This window comes from Ostrinia furnacalis, unplaced genomic scaffold (genome assembly GCF_004193835.3).
Source record: "Ostrinia furnacalis isolate ACB-3 unplaced genomic scaffold, ASM419383v2 OfSCF4906, whole genome shotgun sequence".
NCBI classification, from domain to species: Eukaryota; Metazoa; Arthropoda; class Insecta; order Lepidoptera; family Crambidae; genus Ostrinia; species Ostrinia furnacalis.
The window spans coordinates 55,076-78,358 of NW_021135145.1; the positions used below are offsets into that span (position 1 = coordinate 55,076).

Genomic DNA, 23,283 nt, shown 5'->3' on the forward strand with positions numbered 1-23,283 from the left:
ATTCTATTTCACCCCCTCCGTTAAATCAAAAATTTCCGGTAAAGTTATTAACAGATTAAATTGGATTCTTTTAGAATGTAACACTAGAAAGATGGGCAGGGGTCAAAATATTATAGACTAAGATCTGGTGAACGCCAGACCTACGTCATTTTGTAAAAGCTGAAAGTTTGTCAGCGTATGCTCCCACCCATTATAGGATAGAATGTTGGCGAATCATGAAGTTTGGGTCGTCGTGGCTTTGGCAGCTATCCTAAAAAACTGTCTGGCAAGGAGTTGGAACTGTCAAAACGGTATGGCTGATGTGGAAACAACTTCTAATCATTGCCCAAATATTATACATAAAAATCAGAGTTTATGGTATAACGTAAGTAGAATTACAGTCTATTGAATATACAGAAAAAGCCACCGTAGAAGTTAGTTAACTCAGGTTTAGATAATTTTTAGACTATAGTTCGTTCGCGGTTAAAATTGGTTTATGTAACTTAATCCTCTCGGTGGTTCAAATTACATAATAATTATAGAAATGTTTATTACATCATCTTAACATTATAAATAAAACATTACATTATCCGGACTACGAAAGATTTTAAGTCTCATTTATAATTTCTATTAGGTATTATTCTAAAGTAAAGTAAGTAAAATGTTTACCACCTAACTTGCGTTGCCAAAAAAATTGTTTTGTAAGTATTTAAATCACAGGTAAATTATATTTCTAAGCAGTAAGAGGAAAGCTCTAGATCGTGCAGTTATTTCAGTTCAGTTAATATTCTAAATGGATACTAAAATGAACTATAATAGAAGGTTTGGAGTCTTAAAGCTTACACCAAAGTGGTGAGTTGTTCTTTTATTATTGCTAGATATTACAATCACTTTTTTTAAATTAATTTTGGACGAAAGACTAAGAAATGAAGGAGAATTCTTTAAATTTAAGTGTAGTTAGTAAGATTTTTATCCATGCATATTCCTTCGCGTTTGGAAGTCAGTTTTATTTGTGTGTTTAAGTTATTCGTACTTATTATTTTACAGTGATATAGTGATAAGTACTTGGTATGTCTGTGACAAACTGAATTACATATGGGCAAAGCCACAAGCGAAATCTCATCTTCATCGTCATCATTTCAGCCATAGGACGTTCACTGCTGAACGTAGGCCTCCCCAAAAATAAATAAATAAATATCCTTGGACATTTTACACTGCGCCTCTAGTCTAGTCCCAAATTAATAGACGAACGCCAGACCTACGTCAATTTATAAAAGCAATAATTAGAAGTAGTTTCCCCATCAGTCGGATAGTTTTGACAGTTCCAACTCCTTGCCAGACAGTTTTTTTTAGGATAGCTGCCAAAGCCACGATGACCCAAACTTTATGATTCACCAGAATCCTAACCTATATTGGGAGCATACGCTGACAAACTTTCAGCTTTTATAAAATGACGTAGGTCTGGCGTTTACTAGCTCTTCGTCTATAAGCAAAGCTTGTACTATGGACTATAAAGCTTGAACACAATCATTTCCATATTGACAGGTTGGTAGAGCGGCTTTGGGCAAAAGCACGCAAAAGCTACTTAGTATGAAATAAAAAACTTTATTTGTTCCTTACAGTGTAAATGCAGAGTTTCCAAAAACCTTCCAGTTATCTCAGGAACAGTTGAATTTTTTCGCGGAAAATGGTTACTTAGTTATGAAGAACCTAATTGACTTTGGATTGTTGAACAACTATAGGTATGTTAAACCTTTATTTCTTACTAAANTTAATGTACATAATAATTATAGAAATGTTTATTACATCGTCTTAACATTATAAATAAAATACATACATTATCCGGACTACAAAATATTTTAAGTCTTATTTATAATTCCTATTAGGTAGCTACTTATCTATATTTAAAGTGAACTAAGTAAAATGTTTACCACCTAACTTGCGTTGCCAAAAAAAAATGTTTTGTAAGTATTTAAATCACAGGTAGATTATATTTCTAAGCAGTAAGAGGTAAGCTCCAGATCGTGCAGTTATTTCAGTTCAGTTAATATTCTAAATATGGATACTAAAATGAACTATAATAGAAGGTTTGGATTATTAAAGCTTACACCAAAGTGGTGAGTTGACTTGCACTTAGAAAACTTTATTACTTTTCTTTTATTATTGCTAGATAATTACAAGCACTTTTTTAAAATTAATTTTGAACGAAAGTCTCTATACTAATATTATAAAGCTGAAGAGTTTGTTTGTTTGTTTACTTGAACGCGCTAATCTCCGAAACTACTGGTCCGATTTGAAAAATTATTTCAGTGTTAGATAGCCCATTTATCGAGGAAGGCTTTAGGCTTTACAATATCACGCTACGATCAATAGGAGCAGAGCAACAATGAAAAATGTTGCGAAAACAGGTTTTCACGCGTACGATGTCGCGGGCACAGGTAGTAAGAAATGAAGGGGAGTTCTTTAAATTTAAGTGTGGCTAGTAAGATTTTTATCCATGCATCGCGTTTGGAAGTCACTTTTGTGAACTGAATTAAATAAGGGCAAAGCCATGGGAAAAATGTCATTATCATCGTCGTCATCATTTCAGCCAAATGACGTCCACTTCTGGACCAAGGCCTCCCCCAAGGTTTTCCACAATGAACGGTCCTGCGACCTTTTTTACCAGATAGTCGAAAAGCTACTTAGTCTACACTAATATTAATTATAAAGAGGAAATTTTTGTTTGTTTGGTTGTAATGAATAGGCTCAAAAACTACTGGACCGTTTTTAAAAATTCTTTCACCATTCGAAAGCTACATTATCCACGAGTAACATAGGCTAAATTTTATTTTGGAAAAAAATTGGGTTTGTCGGACACGGTCCACTATAGGCTGTATAATGTAGTCCACGCGGGCGAGGACGCGGGCGGAAAGCTAGTATTAAATAAAAAGCTTTTTATGTTACTTACAGTGTAAATGCAGAGTTTCCAAAAACCTTCCAGTTATCTCAGGAACAGTTGGATTTTTTCGAGGAAAATGGTTATTTAGTTATAAAGAACCTAATTGACTTTGGATCGTTGAACAGCTATAGGTATGTTAAATCTTTATTTGTTACTAAAATAAGTTGCACCACCTTAAACTGTAACTACAACAATAACCGGTGTTTTTGTATGGAGATTTTCTTTTTCTTTCTCTACTATAGAGTCACAGCACATAATTATGCTGTATCCATGCTAATCTCTGCGTTAGATCGCAGCATCGTAATCGAGCGTTTTAGCGACTCTATTTATGCAAAACGCGATATCGCGACTTACTTTTCAATTGGTAAAAGTTCATCATCATCATCTCAGCCATAGGACGTCCACTGCTGAACATAAGCCTCCCCCAATGCTTTCCATGTTGCCCGGTTGGTAGCGGCCTGCGTCCAGCGCCTTCTTAGGTAAAAGTTGGTTGTAAATAAACATTTCTTCTCTTCTTTCTTTTTATAATATTTTTATCATCAGAAAACGCTTTAGTGAAATATGCGACGGCTCAGCACCCCGCGGAATGGTGACCATCGTTAAAGAACCGAAGTTGATCAAAGAAGCAAAGACGCTAGAAGATTGTGTTAATAAGGTGAGCAGCATTTTCAGGGTTCGTTGGTTTCAGCCAGAAGACGTCCACTGCTGGACATAGGCCTCCCCCAAGGTTTTCCACAATGAACGGTCCTGCGCTGCCCGCATCCAGGCTCTTCCCGCGACCTTTACCGTTGGTCCACCTAGTACTACTACTAGGTCTTTGAAAATCTGTACCCTGAAAATACACTCCGTATTTTCAGGGTATAGATTTTCAAAGATTTCAAATCTTAACTTCATCTAATTAAGGCAATGGGAATGTAGTTCCCACCCACCTTATTTTTTTGTAAAAACTGAATTCTAATACCAAATATCTCTATTTGTGAAGGATAGGTAGGAGTTAGGTAGGTACCTATCATAGTGTACATTATTGAACTTGCAATCGTCTTTAAAGGTACTACGTAGTATAAACAATGTCACTTTCCGCTATCTGTCCCTATGTGGGGGAGAGTTCGGTATATTGTACCGCCGGGTAAATTGTACCACCCTTATATTTCGTAAAGTATTTATTGAATGTCTGTAATTGCAACACTCAGCGATACACAACTAAATTCAATTAATATCCGCCATGTGTTTTTTGCCGTGACAACAAACACGTGTGTTTTATTTTGAAAAGTATTTTTTCATTGTTTTCAAGTAACTTTTGACAATGCATGTTTAGTTTGTAATTTTGTTAAATTTAATCACAGGGTGTTTCTAATATATTATTTACAAGCGTAAATTAGTGCGGATTACAATTATTTGAAACATTTTTCGATATTTATAAGCTATATTTTTTACCGATTTTTTAAAAGCACTATCACCTAGTCGGCTAAATTGTACCACATCAAGTTGTATGCAAAGGATTTTGAATTTTTTTTCAGTAAATCATATTTTGAAGTTATAATAGCGTAGTTATGTTTGACTAACAATAAATGAAAGCAAAATACTGGCAAAGTAGATTAGGTACAAGTGTGCGTTACGATAATTGGAATTACAAAACTTGTACTCAAAATCGTGATAACGTGTAAAACAATATCGATTGTCTATGTTATTACCTCTGTCCCTTTTCGTTTCCTAATTTGTTAAGAATGTATCGTATAATATTTTGCCATAGTTTTTTTATAGGCTTGAAATTTATTGAAATCCAATTTAGTAACCCTGTGGTACAAATTATCGAACCGGTTGGCTAAATTGGACCGAAGCTCTGAGCTCATATTTTGTTGATTTGTGCTAAATATAGTCAGATTTCGGGAGCGGGGTGGGAGCTTTTTANTTTTTTTTAATTATTAAGTATAGTGGTTCAAGAGGTAGGTTTATATTTATATTTAGCACCCGTTCGAAGCCGGGGCGGGTCACTAGTTTAATATAAAAAAATAGCAGAATTCTTCCATTAATTTTGGCTTCATAATTTTGGATCATACTTATTTGCTCTCTGTATTTCCAGATGCAAGACATCATCGATGATGAGGTATTCGCGACGTACGTAGAGAACCCAGGTCTCCTGGACGTGGTGTCCCAGCTCATTGGTGACAACATATCTGCTGTGCACACCATGGTCATCAACAAGCCTCCTGGTACGGGTCGACATCCTCCGCATCAGGTAATTATCATCATTGTTATCATAATTGTGTATTATCGTTCGTTCGTTCAGTCAAAAATTGTTCACTGCTTTGTCTCGAGTGGCTGGTTGGACTCGTTGAACTGAGATCTAGTAAAGGGCGTTGTGAGAACCTTCAAATTCAAAATCAAATTGTTTATTACATGAAATACGGTAGGATGGAACACAAAATTGATGATGTTCAACATGTCTCGCCAAATTATGGCGTGTAACAATTGAGAACAACCTTGAGAGGGCTTTCAATTTGGTCAATCATAGTAACAAAATACCTACCTTCCACATTTTGAATGGACGATATCATTGCATCAAAGGCACACATCATCAGATCATTTATTAGTCTCCGCTGCGGGTTCACGACTCTCTCTAACCTTCAGTAAGAAGGTAGGATTTGTTCTACGTTCCCTACGCTGGCCAGACTGGTGGAGAACGGGACTATTCCCAACTCTCTTTCCCACCGCTGTAACTCCTGTGTAGCCAGGATCTACAGCTTGACATTCAATAAAAAACCAACCAGTGAAGGTCAAGTTTGTTTCGGGGGAAAGTTAAACTGTCATTGGACCCGCAACGAAATTTATCAGAAGAACATAGACTGCTTGAGAAGGCACGATGAAGTTTTTTCAGGTGTACTGTTATTGTTTGCATTATTTCCACCCCCATTTTCACAGGACCTGTACTACTTCCCCTTCAGACCAGCAGAGAAGATCGTAACAACCTGGACGGCCATAGACGAGGTGACCATAGAGAATGGATGCCTGTACGTCCTGCCTGGGAGCCATAGAGGAGACCTGCATAGGCATGGGTATCCTGAAGTGAGTGCTCATAGTTTTGATTGATAACTAGGCAATTAGACCATTACGCGGGTTGAGCCTCGACGCCACTCGATTATTGTGGTGAACCCACTATAGGAAATAGTCCCGTACTATTCCCAACTCTCGTTCCCACCAATGCAACTCCTGTGTAGCCAGGATCTACAGCTTGACCGCCATAAAAACCCAACCAATGAAGGTCAAGTTTGTCCCGGGGAAAGTTAAACTGTCATTGGACCCGCAACGAAATTAATCAGAAGAACATAGGAGGAGTTCGAAATTAAGGTTCGACTTCCCTCCATTGCAAAGCGGATGACAGGTGACAAACAAAGGTTTAAAACCTTTAAGAAAATATTTAGTAATTTATATGGCCTGGCCTTAATGATAATAATGCTGCCCTATTGTAAATACAAAATATATGTTAAATAAGTCATTTCTTCCTTCAGTAATTACATTCTAAATATTCCCAAATACATAGCCTTGTTGCACTATATTCACCATTCCTTCATTATACAATTCACGACACACTGGTACAGGCATTATTTGCCAGTCAACTTTCAGACTAANAAATACATCATCTTTGGTTCCTATTAGTCAAATGATATAGATCGTTTTATCCAAGGAGACGCGCCCCAACAATTTTTGTTTGAGGGAAAGCGCGGGGTGCGGGGAGTTTGATCCTAGCAATCTGAGCGTCATTATTGCAGTGTACGTGTGCAGTGCACACTGTGCACTCTTAGATAATTTAGCATGTACCAATAACACTCAAACATAAGCGGAAGAATGGTGGGGCACGTCATGTGGATGAAACGATCTATATCCACTGCTGTCTCAAATGGCGGATCATGGGCAGGTCAGACACGGTGGACCGATGACCTAGTAAAGATTGATCATGGGCAGGTCAGACACGGTGGACCGATGACCTAGTAAAGATTGATCATGGGCAGGTCAGACACGGTGGACCGATGACCTAGTCAAGATTGATCATGGGCAGGTCAGACACGGTGGACCGATGACCTAGTAAAGATTGATCATGGGCAGGTCAGACACGGTGGACCGATGACCTAGTAAAGATTGCGGGGAGGCCTTGTCTATTACATCATCTGGATAGACGATATCCTTGCTTTGAAGGCACATCATCATCAGATCATTTAGTCTCCACTCCAGGATCACGACTCTCTCTAATTTATTGAAGGCAGGATTTGTTCTACGTTCTTTACGCTGACCAGACTGGTTGAGAACGGGACTATTCCCACCGCTGCAACTCCTGTGTAGCCAGGATCTATAGCTTGACATCCAATAAAAAACCAACCAGTGAAGGTGTAGTTTGTCCCGGGGGAAAGTTAAACTGTCATTGGACCCGCAACGAAATTTATCAGAAGAATATAGACTGCTTGAGAAGGCATGATGAAGTTTTTTCAGATGTACTAATTATTGTTTTCATTATTTCCACCCCCATTTTCACAGGACCTGTACTACTTCCCCTTCAGACCATCAGAGAAGATCGTAACAACCTGGACGGCCATAGACGAGGTGACCATAGAGAATGGATGCCTGTACGTCCTGCCTGGGAGCCATAGAGGAGACCTGCATAGGCATGGGTATCCTGAAGTGAGTGCTCATAGTTTTGATTGATAACTAGGCAATTAGACCATTACGCGGGTTGAGCCTCGACGCCACTCGATTATTGTGGTGAACCCACTATAGGGAATAGTCCCGTACTATTCCCACCTCTCGTTCCCACCAATGCAACTCCTGTGTAGCCAGGATCTACAGCTTGACCGCCATAAAAACCCAACCAATGAAGGTCAAGTTTGTCCCGGGGAAAGTTAAACTGTCATTGGACCCGCAACGAAATTAATCAGAAGAACATAGGAGGAGTTCGAAATTAAGGTTCGACTTCCCTCCATTGCAAAGCGGATGACAGGTGACAAACAAAGGTTTAAAACCTTTAAGAAAATATTTAGTAATTTGTATGGCCTGGCCTTAATGATAATAATGCTGCCCTATTGTAAATACAAAATATATGTTAAATAAGTCATTTCTTCCTTCAGTAATTACATTCTAAATATTCCCAAATACATAGCCTTGTTGCACTATATTCACCATTCCTTCATTATACAATTCACGACACTGGTACAGGCATTCTTTGTCAGTCAACTTTCAGACTAACCAAAAAAGAATCGTTCGATTCACAATCATTGATTTTTTCTAGAAATTCGAACAGTTGTTCCACGGGATCATGGACGAAGATAAAGTAGCCCCAGAACACAAGCGAGTTGACCTGGTTATGGGTCCAGGGGACACAGTATTCTTCCAATCTGGTCTGGTGCACGGTTCCAGGCCTAATGTGTCCAAGGTATGAATTGGATCATCATCATCATCACCTCTGTTTTGTATAGTTAGCTTTATTTGCAAACTTGGCGGCGCACTGTAGCAGACGAGGCGAAGAAAATCGGCAAGACTTGGAGCGAGATTAAACGCGATGCTCAAGACCGAACGCGATGGAGGACTGTTGTGGACGCCCTCTGCCCCATCTAGTGGACATAGGACCTTTACGCACGTATTCACAAACTATGAGGTCTCACAGTGCGCGTGCACGCGCAGAGTGACACACGAATCAATCACAGAGCTTATTCAACGCTGTGCGTTCGATTTGCTGCTTCACTTAAGCAAGCATCGTTTGTTAATACGGGCGTAAGTCAAGTAAGTCTTGCAAAGAGCTGGTTCAAAGTGATGTAAATACATACAACCTGTGTCTTAGTTCATTCCACTTAGAACCCTTTTTATATTTACCAGGTTTACCGCAAAATCATATCGTGCCACTACGCCAGCGGTGACTGCCACTACATCGATATAACTGGCACCGTACAGCAGAAAATTGCTGACGAAATAGTTGCAGCATTTAAAAAGCGAGGCGTGGATCTCACTTATGAGGTAAAATATTTATAATTTCAGCATAAGGTAAGGTCATTTAGTCTCCACTGTCGAATGACGTCTATTGCTGGCCTCTTCTAAAGATTTTCACAACGACCGGTCCTGCGTTGCCTGCATCCAGGAACTTTCCGCAACCTTCACCAGATCGTCGGTCCACCCTCTGGTAACTTTTGCCTCTGCAAACCCCCCCCCGTCACAAGTCCTATGGCACACCCTGGAACCCCCCAGGATTTTTGGGGTTACCTCCCGATTCGAAGATTGAAAGACAATCGCACCCCCTCGTATCATGACATAGACCGCAGATTTGCCATGCAGATGTGCCAGTGAGTACTAATCTGCACGACTTGTGTCACCCCCTGATGCTTGGCACCCGGGAATCGTGTGCGGTCTTATTCTACTCCGCCACAATCACATGGATATATATTTGTTTCAATTCTACAGAATTATTCCACGTTATTTGTACGCCTAGTGATATTAATCCTTAAATTTTTCACAGGAAATGTGGCGTCACAAATGTAAACAAGTGAAACCTACAAAATCTAATTTGTGAATATAATTAAATAATTTGTTACATGAATATTAAACCATATTAAAGTGAATATATTACCAGTGTGGAAAATAAAGCAATCTTATAATAATCCTGTGTTTATTTGCTCCGTTTGGACGTTAAATCACTGAAATTTTAGATGCATACGAGTAATTTGAGACGAGACTATTCCCACCTCTCGTTCCCACCGGGCTGCTGCAACTCCTGTGTAGTCAGGATCTACAGCTTGACCGCCACAAAAACTCAACCAGTGAAGGTCAACTTTGTCCCGGGGGAAAGTTAAACTGTCATTGGACCCGCAACGAAATTAATCAGAAGAACAGGAGGAGTTTGGAGTTAAGGTTCGACTTCCCTCCAGTTTGAGAGTGAGACACCGGGAAAACATAAGATTATAAGTTTTTTAGTCTAATAGCTTCCACTTGACACTATACTACTACACGGTTACCTGTGATGGTGTGTCTACTTTTGCGCAGCCCCTTAGACCTGTACCTCAAGTACGAAAAACTTTCGAGTTCGTTTCGTTGCGTATTCAAAGTGTCATCGAAAAATTTTGTATGAAAAATTAAACAGCGCCCCCTAGGGCGGCTATAATATAGGGGGCGCTGTTTAGTTTTTCATACAAAATTTTTCGATGACACTTTGAATACGCAACGAAACGAACTCGAAAGTTTTTCCTACTAGAGGTACTGTTTTGCACCAAAGTAGCGAGGAGAGTTTTTTTTATGCAGCAGGTATTTGACTGCAATCGCAGCTGATGTTAAGTGAGACGTTAGATACCAATCATATTTCAGTATTGTATTTCCACATTGCCTTTCCACTCAGCTTAGCTTCGGAATGGGGAACCAATTGTTTATTTAAATTCCTCCTTTCCTTTGGTGGAGTCCGGCCCTTAATGCCGCAATGCTACCCTACTGAGGGGTGGGCACGCGTGTCTCACGCCGATAAGGGTTGAATTTGTTGAAGGGCAATAAATGGTTTAGTGATTATTAGCTTTACCCGCGGCATCGTCAACGACGTCAACGTCAAGTCATACAAAGTTATAAAAAAATATATATTTTTTGGAATTAGGGTTTTAAAAAGCGATTTATATGTCCAGTTAAATATCCCACTACTGCTTCGGGACAATAATGTGGGCCATTGCTGAAATGAAGTAGCGAAAAAACTTAATGGTGATTTTTCAGGATAAAGTCTCCAATAATTCCTCTAACGACGGGTTATTTTATAAATAACATTGTTGTTAATTTTTGAACGTCAAAAGTCTGTCAAAGTCCATACAAAGAACAGTACTGTAAGGGGGTGTTTTAACTCAGCCTTACACTTATTCACAAACGATGCTTGCAAGTGAAGCCGCAAAGCTATGCGAAGTCGAACGCACAGCGTTGAATAGAGCTCTGTGATTGATTAGTGTGTAAAGGTTCGGACAAACCAACGCGATCACAGCGCGATCAACCGGCGTGCAGCGATGGCGATCAATGCATTTAGGTCTGGTCGCCATCGCTGCACGCCGGCTGATCGCGCTGTGATCGCGTTGGTTTGTCCGAACCCTAACTGTGTATCACTCCGACACTCAAGTATTCTCTATGAATAGGTTTTTGGTACCCTGTGAGACCTCATAGTAGTGTTTGTGAATACGGGTGTTAGTCAATCTAATAAAACATTGTTTTTCTTCAATGATTTATTCTGACGTTATCTGAAGATAGAATAAGCATAATGAATATGCAAGCAAAGCCGCGGCACGCGCCTGCTCATCCCTTGCATGGAGTGGGCAGATTATTTTCAATCAACTTGTTTGTGTTTGCAAAAGTGTTATTAATTTGGTATTAACTGGTGAAGGGGACGGTATGGGTGGGAAAAATGATTTTTCTNTTTTTTCTTTTTACCAAATACGAGTAACTACGAGGATTTTTTGTTTAGTATTCAAGTGTGGCCCGGCAAGTGACAGGTTGTGGGTGATTCACCATCATATCAGCCACAGGACGTTTACCGATGCACGTGCATAGGCTTCCCCCAATGATTTCCAGATTGCCCGGTTGCATCCATCCTCGTGGGCAGACCTCCCACTAGGTGGACCGACGATCTGGTGAAGGTCGCGGGAGGTGCCTGGATGCGAGCGGCGCAGGACCGGTCTTTGTGGCAATCGTTGGGGGAGGCCTTTGTCCAACACTGGACGTCTTTCAGCTGAAACGAACGAACGAACGAACTATCCAGCCTCTCCCCGCAACCTTTTAAGGTCATCTGTCCATCTTATGCGTACATTTTCAACACTATCGTCATAAAGTATGGACTACGGGAGCTCTAATAGATACCAGCCACTGCAACTCCTGTACAGCCAGGATCTACAGTTTGCCTACAACCAATGAATGGGTAGTCCCGGGGGAAAGAGTAACAAACATCCAAACTTTCGCATTTATAATATTAATATTAATTTTAGTTGGAAGTAGGATTCACACAACCAGCAACACAAACACACATACACTACAATTATTTCAAATTACACTCGGCTATCACATTCCATTGCTTCTTCTCTTTAACTTTGTTCTATAACCTTAATGTATTAACATAATCAGATGAAAGAGACTGGATCCCACAACACAGGGAATCCTAGTGTGGGAACCAGTGCCTTACTTTATGTGCATGTAAAGTTTTGAAATAAATAAATTTTATTATTATTTATTTTTATTATTATTTATTTATTTAGTTAAACTATCATTGGACCATCAACGAAATTAATCAGAAGAACATAGGAGGAGTTCGAAGTTGAAATTTAAGGTTCGACTTCCCTCTTTCCAGTGCAAAGCGGATGACAGGAGACTAAATGCAGTTGAGGCTAGCGAGAGGTTAATGGTGTTATGTTTATTCTTGTCACAATTACATACGAGTAGTGTTATTTGTCGCATTGTGTACAGACGACGGCACATCAAGCTACTCGTGAGGCATCTTTATGTAGCAGTTATAGGAGCTATTTTGCAATGAAAATGTATAATAAATGTACCTACTAGTTAATTTGACGATTAACTTTAGCCTTCACCTCAGAGGCACAACAACCTTGGCAATGAAATCATGTACTTACGTAATAACTCGACCATTTATTTAAAGTGGCTGACAAACAGGGGCCATAGACAGCATTTGTAATGGACTCTGTCAAGTCTATCCCATCAAAAACAATACTTGTCAAAAAAACCAAGTCTCGCAACTCAGTTGTTCTACGGTAAAAAGTTGTGAGATCCATGTAATAAAAGGCCAGGCCAAGTCCAGGCCAGGAAATCTTTAACGTTTTACATAAATTATTGACTTGGCCATCGCACTAAATAATTTAATTTACACGTGTTTTCATGCGATGGCCAAGTCAATATATTTCATTTGCTTTTTCTTTTAGCATAAGTTATTTTAAGCTTATAATGTAATTTTGTTTCTTGTAATTCCTTTTATGTTTAAAAAGCAATAAACGTTTTTATTATTATTATTATTATTGTTTACACATTGTGTATCTCGATGTGTGTCCATCGGTGTTTTAATGATATTCACGGGCCTGAACCAAGTGAATATCAATACAATATTACTTAAATATAAAAATCTATTGAGCAGTATTATTATTATTAAAGATTTCAGGAAATCTTTAACGTTTCCAGTCCAGGCCAGGGCCTGGACTTGGTATTACATGGATCTCACAACTTTTTACCNTAGGTATTAGATAACGGATATAAACATACTTTTTTTTGTAAATACATACTTATTATACATAGAAAACACCCAGTCCAATACAAACAAATATGTTCATGCACACAAATGTTTGTACTGTGCGGGAATCGAACCCGCTACCTCCGGAATAGTAGTCCATTTCGAACCACTACACCAAACGGCCGACTAATATGTAATTAGTAATAACAAAAGAAAAAACTAAATGTACTAATTATGGGTCTCCTACGTAGGTTCCAAATACGTTGTAGCGACAAACGCTGTTGCGAATTTTTTTTCCACTCCCTCATAGGATCGAAAGTATTCGAAAGCTTATAATGGGCTCGAATGACGTAGTCGCGAACGACTCAGAGAGACTCTCTCTTCAGAGAGTGAAAATTAAGATGTTATAGGACCTATATTCAATCTAGCTACTACGAAAAAATAAATATAAGTGGTCTGAAAATCCACCAGCACCTGGTAATGTTTGTCAACATAATATTTATGTTTTTATTTTTGCAATAAAAATCAAAATGTATAGACGTGGGCGTTACCGATGAGGCACTTTGACCCAAATGAAATGAGCGAGAGATGGGTCTTTTAGTACAGAAAAACCAAAAACATACCTTCACCAGATCGTTGGTCCAGCGAGGCCTGTCTACACGTTTCCCGTTCCGTAGTAGCTACTCGACAGATTCCTATTGTTAATGCTGGACCATGAACGTACTACAAATTATAAGGAAGTTAGTGATGCTATCGCTCCTTCATCGTACATTTCTGTCTATACGTTAATAATTTAGAAACTTACCCATAGAAACTCTTCAATGGTAACCAAACTAACATTTGTTACGATTGCGACGCCCTGTTGTTAACCATTCAACGATAAGATATGATTATTTAAATGGGCGATGCCATCAGTTTGTGCTATATCGCGGTGTGTGGTAGATGTGTTGACCGATCTCAAGGTAAAAATGTATTTTGTTTAATCAAAACTCAGATTAAGGCCCAGTTTCTTGATCTGTGGTTAAAATATCCAACTGTATTTAATGACAAGTGGTTAAATATCAACTTTAGGCGAGTTGCACCACCTTATTTTAACGTAACAATAACGATAACGGGTGTATTTTGTATGGAGTTTGACAGATTTTTGACACTTGTTAAAGTCAAAGTAAGATGGTGCGGTGTAACCCAGCCTAAGTTTTTCGAAGGATGTTTAACTTGACATTATTAGTTCACATTTAATTTTGTTAGCTACGAGTAATAGCACAGAATAATAATAAGTACTACGTAATAGGTACATATAATTTAATCATTGGTAACATTTGACTATTGGGTATTTTAACTATGGATCTAAAAACTGGGCCTTAAATAAACAGGTTGTCTTATAGCATGTGAATTAAATCTTCTATGTCACAAGTATGAGAATAGAGGTATAAATTTTGTAGGAATCCATTTTAAACATAGTTTTTAAAACCTTCTGTCTGTATGTAAGCAGTTCTTTGCGACTTAGTAGTTACTAGATAAGGGACTATTCCCACCTCTCGTTCCCACCGCTGCAACTCCTGTGTAGAGGTGGGCGCCGATATAGAACTAGCCGGCGGCGGCGCGCCGACTTTTTGACTTCGGCGGCGGCGGCGTCGGCGGCGTGACCTTGACCTTTGACCTTGACTTTGACTCATTATTTCTTTAAAAAATCTGTTTGTTTACAGTCTGTCGTCAAGACTATAATTAGGTTTGAAATTGGTTGGGGTTTAACGAGGTAGAGCCACTGCTCCGTCTCTCTCAGTAAATTAGCTTATCAGCTCTTTTGATCGTTTATCTTATCTTGTTCAGGGCCGCGCATGAGCGTAGTGCACGTCGAATCGGTGTCTTTTGTGCTCCCCCATACCTTTATTCCCTCTCATCCGCAAATATCCTATCCATAAAGCTAATCAANACCGGAGGTCGCGGATTCGATTCCCGCACAGTACAAATATTTGTAAAAAAAAACAAATAGTCAGGAGTCGGCGCGCCGACAGCCGATCGTCGGCGGCGGCGGCGTGAAAAATTTCGCGGCGGCGGCGGCGCGCCGGCGTGGCGCCCACCTCTACTCCTGTGTAGCCAGGATCTACAGCTTGACCGGAAATCAAACCCAAGCAATGAAGGCCAAGTTTGTCCCGGGTAGTTAAACTGCCATTACAACTACAAATTTAAGATACATATAAAAAATACCCTTATGTCCAAAGGGTACTTACAAGGTTCGAGACTAGGTATATTAATGACAAGGATGCGTGGTCAGTTCAGTCTGCACATATTTGATGTACTCGAATTTGGTTATTCTTACCGTTAGATAATTCCTGGCAATTAGTACTGAGTTTGTTCCGGCGTTTCTTCTCAGCACTTGCTATATGTTTGTCTCGAAGCGCTGGTAGGGCCCAAAAGATAAGGAGACATGTAAAGTGCCCCATAAGGGCTACCATTTCTTTTTTTATTATTTTCTATAATAATATTTTGACGTTCATAAGTGCCACTTGTGGTCTAAACTGAATAAATACTTTTTATTTACATTTTTGATGATTAAGTAGTTAAAGTTATTCTAGTATACATAGTTTAATAGCACTTAACATGTTTATTTTGTTCTACTCGTATGTTATTAACCTTGACATTAACCGACGTGATAATAAATGACTCTTTTCGTATCATTTAACTTTTATTTATTTATTTAGGTTGATAGTTACGTAACCGTAACTATAATAACCGGTATTTTTTGTATGGAGTTTGACAAACTTTTGACGTTTGTTAAAGTTAAAGTAAGATGGATAGAATGCAAAACAAATGCCAAGATGAAGTATTTTTTCACCAACCAATTAGGGTAAACTGCCAGTCATTGGACACTTAAGAGCGTTGTAGCAAAAAGTTGGCGTTCGAATTTTAGGTTTTTATTGCTTGACGTCGCGTAGTGAGTGCGCAAACTCCATTTATCTGTACAATTTCAACGCTGCGTCGACTAAACGATCTTAATCCGTAGTTGTATCGTACCTGAGACAGTACATCATACATGATAATAAAGAAATAACGTATAATTTACCTATTTGATNGTCCAATGACTGGCAGCGTCCAATGACTGGCAGCGTCCAATGACTGGCAGCGTCCAATGACTGGCAGCGTCCAATTTTTTATTATAAGTAGATTAGTTATGTGACGCAGAAACAGTCGGCCTTATCAAATTATTATTATGACTAAGCAGTTTTAAAATGAGATTAATTAAAAACATCTTACGTGTATCAATGCGATTCGTGTTTGTGATTCTTAATAATAGCTAATTAATGAAATTAATGAGATTGTTATATAAAAATACCAACTGACTTGAGAACCTCTTTCTTTTTGAAGTCGGTTAAAAATACGTACAGAAAGATTAAAGTACAAAGTTGCTAATCGGTATAGGTAGGCTCCGGAGGATTCCGTCGACTGGGACCGCGGTCCTAGTTAATTGCGGTCCCAGTCGCCGGAAGCCTCGGCTCCGATCTTGAGGTAAGGAGTTCATAAAATATTTATTTTTATGGACCCAGCGGTCCTAGTTAATTGCCGTCCCAGTCGCCGGAAAACTCCGATCCTGCGCTGCCCACATCCAGATGCTTCTCGCGCGCGATGTTTACCAGATCGTCGGTCCACATAGTGCGAGGCCCGCCCACACTACGTCTCCGGAAGACGTGGTCGCCAATCGAGAACTTTTCAGCCCCAGCGGACATCTTCTACTAGCTATGCCCCGCCCACTACCAATTCTTTCACTTCATCATTTCAGCCATAGGACGTCCACCGCTGAACATAGGCCTCCCCCAATGCTTTCTATGTTGATCGATTGGTAGCGGCTTGCGTCCAGCGCTTCCTTTATGATGTCGTCGGTTCACCTTGTGGGTGGACGTCCCACGCTGCGTTTTCCGGTACACGGCCTCCTAGAGTGGAGGCACTCTAGAGCCTTGCTGCCCCATCGGCCGTCAGTTCTGCGTACTATGTGCCCTGCCCATTGCCACTTCAGCTTGCTAATCCGTTGGTTTGTCAGCGACTTAAGTTCGTCGTATACATAGTAAAAACTCAATATTTCTCAATAACTCCTAGATGGTCAAGGCCGTGTTCAAGGTGGTACTCTTCCTGGCGGTGGTCTTCCTGCCGATCTACTTCTTGTTCCTGGCGCCTCCACCACCGTTGCCAGAGCTCGACCACGACGCCTGGTGGGGACCAGAGAACTTGAAGGCGAAGCAGGATACCAGCATCAAGACATTTAAGGTCAAATTTGATAAAGTGGTGAGTATAAGATGCTATTAAAAACTCTTAAGGTTCCGCCAAACCAAATCGCGCAGCCCGTGCGCGATGGCGATCAGTAGAAATGAGTAGATAGATAGATAGATAAATTATTTATTTGCATACGCACATGAAGAGTAAAGTTGCAGCATAACAATATTAAGAAAAGAATAAAATGCAGCAGAATACTAAACAAACAAACAAAGCAGTTACAAGTGGAAGAATACTTCCTGCATGATGTGTGTCGCAGTGCAGCGATGCAAAAAGCAAAGAGCTCAATGTAAACACTGCCCTTAAAAGGGCTGAACACTGATTTTCAGTTCTTGCTAGGGAATCCGCCAGAACTAAATGCATTAATGAACGAAAGTAGGATCGCCATCGCTATCGTGCACACGGGCTGCACGCGTTAGCTAAGAAAGAGTCTCTTTCAGGTGAAATCGTGAAAGAGACCTTTAACGAGTAAAAGTAAGAAGTATTTTAGGGTCAAAGCAGTAAATACTGTCGTGTTCGCGTCTTGACAGAGACAAGAAATTGAGACGGGAGACGCGCAAATGTAAAAGTGTTTTTAAAAGCCTACTTGCAAAAAATAATGAATTAAAAAAAAAACGTTCCATAACTAAATAGCTATCTACTTATCTCATGCCTCTATCTGGTTCGCGAACTAATTTTGCATTTTCTAAAGTCTTTGATTCTCTTTCAGCTAGTAAAAGATCTCCAGGATCGTCTAAAGTCCCGTCGTCCGTTCCCACCTCCACTACAAAACGTTGGCTTCGAATATGGTTTCAACACGAACACTTTGGAGACTTGGCTCCAATACTGGGCAAAGGATTACAACTTCGCCGAGCGAGAGGCGTTCTTCAACCAGTACCCTCATTTCAAGACCAACATCCAAGGATTGGACATCCATTTCCTCAGGGTGACTCCTCAGGTAATTATTTATTTCATCACCATCACATCAATCAGCCATGTGAGTTGCCTGATTACCTCTAACATCAATAAGAAGTAATATTTCACTATAAACTTTACAATACGCCGCAATACGCAATTTCTTAGAAGAAAGACCTATTGTGTATCGAGAAAACATTTTTCTTTTCTTTTCCATGTCTATTAGCTGACTAGTTAAATGGCTATTAAGAGTGTTTCGCGGTCCAGCAACATTTAAAATTGAGAGCAACATAATAAAGAGTCCGGCTGCTCTCAATTAAAAAGATATGATAAGTTTATCACAAAATAATCACTATTGTAATTTGACAGGTACCCGAGGGTGTCCAATTAGTGCCCCTTCTCCTCCTACATGGGTGGCCAGGATCCGTCCGAGAGTTCTACGAGGCCATCCCTCTACTAACTGCTGTCAGTAAGGACAGGGACTTTGCGCTGGAGCTCATCATCCCCAGTCTTCCAGGCTATGGGTATTCTTCTGTAAGTAAAAATGGCAATTTTTCTAACCTGCTTTGATAAAACTTAGTTCTACCATTCAGTAACGTTTTGTTAATTAGCTTTTCTCTTTTCAAACCTGTCATGTGGTAAGTTCAAGTAGGTCTTAAAATGGGTCTTGAATTACCCCTTGAAAAATAAAACCGACTCCAAAAAACCTACACTAAAACGTAGAAAAATAATTACTATATAAAGTTTGCCTGCACCGACTCCAAAAGTATCAATCATGGTATACCTACATAAATATTAATAATTCGTCCTAATAAATAAGTAGGTAGGTAATTAGTAATTATTTTTCTACGTTTTAGTGTAGGTTTTTTGGAGTCGGTTTTATTTTTTATTATAAAATTTTACTTATTTCTTGCTTTTTAGTTAACTAATTATTACCTTGATGTTACNACGAGGCCATCCCTCTACTAACTGCTGTCAGTAAGGACAGGGACTTTGCTCTGGAGCTCATCATCCCCAGTCTGCCAGGCTATGGGTATTCTTCCGTAAGTAATAATGGCAATCTGCTCTGATAGTGTGATATTGTTCAGTAACCTCTTTTTAAAATATTTTTTCCTTTGAACTGGTCTGTAGATCAAGAACTAAATTATGCAATATTGTCTTGTTAAAAAAACCATTTGAAAATAGGACTAATGAACCCTTTTATTCGTAGTCAGGTCTAGTCTCCACTGTTTTGACCCTTTTCAATATACCACAGTCAAGTAGAGGATATGGCCTACACTCCTGTTTTGGCCAGATGGGTCAGGAAGACATGTGATTACTGTTTTTACCTATACTTTTTCAAGATAATCTTCTTTATTGTTCTTCAATTATTGATATTTTTAGCCAGCAGTTCGTCCTGGAATGGGACCTTCAGAGATAGCTCTGATTATGAAGAACCTGATGCACAGGCTCGGCTTCAAGAAGTTTTACGTACAAGGCGGTGACTGGGGCGGTCTTATTGGATCTCATATGTCTACCTTCTTCCCAAAGGTAAGTAAACTTACATTAATAGAGAAAAAAAATATTTAATATTTTTTTGCAAATCGGCAAAAATTAAAAAACAAAAGAGCTTTATGATTGCCAGTTGCCGTTGCTACGAGTAGTTCCAAACTACGAGGGTGATTATTATTATCGTGCCACAATTTTTGTATAGGTATTTCTGTTTTCCTAAGGGTTTGGAAAAACCAACGCGATCACACCGCGATCAGCCGGCGTGCAGCGATGGCGACCAGACCTAAATGCATTGATCGCCATCGCTGCACACCGGTTGGTCGCGTTAGTTTGGCCGAACCTTAAGACTACATAGTAGTGCATGGTTTACTTAGTACATAGAGGTAACCAATTGAGGCCTCTAGTCTTCTTATAGTTGAAATATGGTGGAGAAAAATCGTTGATTCACAAATATTAATTAATGGTTTGATTCGGGAAAAGAGTAAGACTAAGCAAATTATCTTGGTTGTAAAATAACGAAACTTACCAAGATTTTTATTGTACCCATTCCAGGAGGTGCTAGGATTCCACTCCAACGGTATCATCCTGATGAGCCAGAAGACCTCTCTCATCACCATCCTTGGCTCCATCTACCCCACCCTGATTATGGACGAGAAGTACGTGGATAGACACTATCCCTTGTCCGAATACTACAGCAACCTCATTGAAGAGATGGGCTACATGCACATCCAGGCTACCAAGCCTGATACTGTTGGTAAGGGATCTATCAATATTATTAGCTTCATAGTTTAGGCTTTTGTATAATTCACAATAATTCTAAGCTGAATCAGTATATTACCAATTATTTTTTGGTGATCTCACCATTATGTGACCAAATTCAGTACGAAATAGGATAGGATGAATTCTTAAAAGAGTTAGGGGAGAGTTCGGTATATTGTACCGCCGGGTAAATTGTACCACCCTCATATTTCGTAAAGTATTTATTAAATGTCTGTAATTGCAACACTCAGCGATACACAACTAAAATCAATTAATATCGGCCATGTGGTTTTTGCCGTGACAACAAACACGTGTNGAAGAAAGAAGAAAGACGAATTGAGGAGACCTAATGTAATTAAGTACGCTTTTTAGGATAATCTTCTTTATTGTTCTTCAATTATTGTTTTTTTTTAGCCAGCAGTTCGTCCTGGAATGGGACCTTCAGAGATAGCTCTGATCATGAAGAACCTGATGCATAGACTCGGCTTCAAGAAGTTTTACGTACAAGGCGGTGACTGGGGCAGTCTTATTGGATCTCATATGTCTACCTTCTTCCCTGAGGTAGGTGATACTTTAACTTATTAAGAAAAAGACGTTAAATTCAACGATTTTCTGCAATAGGCTTTTAAAATAAAAAGAGCTTTATAATTGCCAGTTGCCGTTGCTAGTTATAAACTAAGAGGGTAACACAGTATGAGCATCAAAACCACAAATTACATTGTGCATGTTTTGCTAAGTATACTTAATTAAAATTTAGGACTCTATATTAACCATCAGGTTGGAGAATAGTAGAGAAAAATTGTGAATCTCATACTTATGTTCATTGTTTTTTGTTGTTTGTTTTGGAAAAGAGTAAGATGAAGCATGTATCCAAACTTACCAGGATTTGTATTGTATCCATTCCAGGAGGTGCTAGGGTTCCACTCCAACTGCATCTTCCTGATGAGCCAGAAGACCTCTCTCATTACCATTCTTGGCTCCATCTACCCCACCCTGATTATGGACGAGAAGTACGTGGATAGACACTATCCCTTGTCTGAATACTACAGCAACCTCATTGAAGAGATGGGCTACATGCACATACAGGCTACCAAGCCTGATACTGTTGGTAAGGGATCTATCAATATTATTAGCTTCATGGTTTAGGCTTTTGTATAATTCACAATGATTCTAAGCTGAATCAGTATATTACCAATTATTTTTTGGTGATCTCACCATTATGTGACCAAATTCAGTACGAAATAGGATAGGATGAATTCTTAAAAGAGATATATTGCAAGCTGGATCTGTAGACAGCGTTAGCACGTGCCCATTGATTATGTTTAATAAAAAATATCTACGTGGCGTGACTCTCAAGAACTGAAATGATGACAAATGTTTTACCAAAGGCACCCGAAAAGTTCGTATCATGCTGGTTGATACAAATCCTTTTTACAAAATGCTATCGTGGTTGATACAAATAACTATGCCTCTGGCATCTTTTGACTATTTTCAGTATTACAAATCACTAACCAGATGTTGAATACAGGTATCGCCTTACTGGATTCTCCTTCTGGTCTTCTCGCCTACATCCTGGAAAAGTTCTCGACCTGGACCCGTTTGGACCACCGGAGCAAGGTGGACGGAGGCCTGGAGTTCAGGTTCACCAAAGACCAGCTTCTCGACAACCTGATGATGTACTACGCGCCTAAGAGCATTACAACTTCGATGCGGTTGTACTCGGAGTATTTTAACAAGAGAGGAATGGAGATGAAGATGGATGAGTGAGTACAATGTCCTGTGTTTCATCATCATCATCATTAATCTATAGCAGTCCACTGGACATAAGCCTCCCAGTTAGTCTGTTATTTGGCATTTGCCTGCACTTTTTAGCCTTCTAAATGAAACCAACAGCTATAAAAGGACTTACTGCTATCCTTTTGTAGTTTTATGACTATTTACACACCGGGTCAGGATGTGGGTGCCATGGGTCGCGTGACCTGTCATTGGCCTATGATCGCGCCGGCGATGGCGATTTGCACGCAATGGTGTGGTTGAAGCATTAATGATTAAGACATTTGGCACACACACCAAAGCATTATGCTCTCTATTTTATGAAGCGCATGTCTTAAACTATTATATCCTCAAGAATGTTTTTTCAAGATCCCCTTTATGAAGGTCTTGTTTTAGGTTGTATCATAAGTTCCGCCACTTTTGCTCAGCACTAGCCGATACGTTTTCCCGAAATGGTTGTGGGCAAGTTATATTAGGACGTGTATAAGTACCCTGAAAAGACTATACCTACATAAGTACAGAATTTGAATTGTATTTTCTTTCCAGGATCCCTTCACCAGTCCCCGTCTGGGTGGTCCAGGCTAGACACGAGCTGGCCTACCTTCCCCCCTGGCTGATCAGGTTCAAGTTCCCCAACCTGGTGAATGCCACCCATCTGGATGATGGAGGCCACTTCTTAGCCTTCGAAACCCCTACACCGTTCTCAGAGGACGTCCTAAATGCTATCACAGCTTTCAGGAAGCTACAGAAGAAGGAGAGCAAAGAAGAGCTGTGATGACTTGATAGATTTAGGTTTTGAAAGTTATTTTTTTAATAAAGTTTTGTTTTTGACAGTTGTTTATTTAATTCGGAATTCGAACTAGGAAAGAATGATTACATTTGGAGAGTACTGCAATGTATGTAGAGATAGTGGAATGCTTTCTGAAATCATAAATCAATACCAATAGAGACAACAACG

At 39.5% G+C, this 23,283-nt stretch overlaps 2 protein-coding genes across 4 annotated transcripts; both read left to right on the top strand.

Annotated features, from left to right (window-relative positions):
* Positions 1-731: 731 nt before the first annotated feature.
* On the top strand, positions 732-9,536 carry LOC114360138 (probable phytanoyl-CoA dioxygenase). Its single transcript, XM_028314718.1, has 11 exons — positions 732-831; positions 1,602-1,721; positions 2,019-2,096; positions 2,932-3,051; positions 3,464-3,575; positions 5,001-5,156; positions 5,840-5,983; positions 7,448-7,591; positions 8,196-8,339; positions 8,780-8,917; positions 9,414-9,536. The coding sequence occupies exons 1-11, from the start codon at positions 773-775 to the stop codon at positions 9,465-9,467; spliced, it is 1,269 nt and encodes a 422-aa protein (XP_028170519.1). The 5' UTR covers positions 732-772; the 3' UTR covers positions 9,468-9,536.
* A 4,513-nt stretch (positions 9,537-14,049) lies between these two features.
* On the top strand, positions 14,050-23,158 carry LOC114360140 (juvenile hormone epoxide hydrolase-like). Of its 3 annotated transcripts, none has more exons than XM_028314722.1 (9): positions 14,050-14,104; positions 17,235-17,420; positions 18,118-18,345; positions 18,672-18,746; positions 19,256-19,345; positions 19,686-19,832; positions 20,346-20,547; positions 22,081-22,315; positions 22,872-23,158. In XM_028314722.1, exons 2-9 carry the CDS (start codon positions 17,235-17,237, stop codon positions 23,098-23,100), a joined length of 1,392 nt encoding a protein of 463 aa, XP_028170523.1. In that variant the 5' UTR covers positions 14,050-14,104; the 3' UTR covers positions 23,101-23,158. The 3 variants fall into 3 exon arrangements, with proteins under 3 accessions (XP_028170523.1, XP_028170522.1, XP_028170521.1); XM_028314721.1 differs by lacking the exons at positions 19,686-19,832; positions 20,346-20,547 and adding exons at positions 20,967-21,113; positions 21,459-21,660; XM_028314720.1 differs by lacking the exons at positions 19,256-19,345; positions 19,686-19,832; positions 20,346-20,547 and adding exons at positions 20,967-21,113; positions 21,459-21,660 and having other exon boundaries at positions 18,672-18,836.
* The last annotated feature ends 125 nt before the right edge of the window (positions 23,159-23,283 follow it).

Coding starts and splice junctions, on each gene's coding strand:
- LOC114360138 (XM_028314718.1), top strand. CDS start 773: ATGGATACTAAAATGAACTATAATAGAAGGTTTGGAGTCTTAAAGCTT. Junction 5,984..7,447: donor ATAGGCATGGGTATCCTGAA/GTGAGTGCTCAT, acceptor CCATTTTCACAG/GACCTGTACTACTTCCCCTT. Junction 8,340..8,779: donor CCAGGCCTAATGTGTCCAAG/GTATGAATTGGA, acceptor TATATTTACCAG/GTTTACCGCAAAATCATATC.
- LOC114360140 (XM_028314720.1), top strand. CDS start 17,235: ATGGTCAAGGCCGTGTTCAAGGTGGTACTCTTCCTGGCGGTGGTCTTC. Junction 18,346..18,671: donor TCCTCAGGGTGACTCCTCAG/GTAATTATTTAT, acceptor GTAATTTGACAG/GTACCCGAGGGTGTCCAATT. Junction 21,114..21,458: donor TGTCTACCTTCTTCCCTGAG/GTAGGTGATACT, acceptor TATCCATTCCAG/GAGGTGCTAGGGTTCCACTC.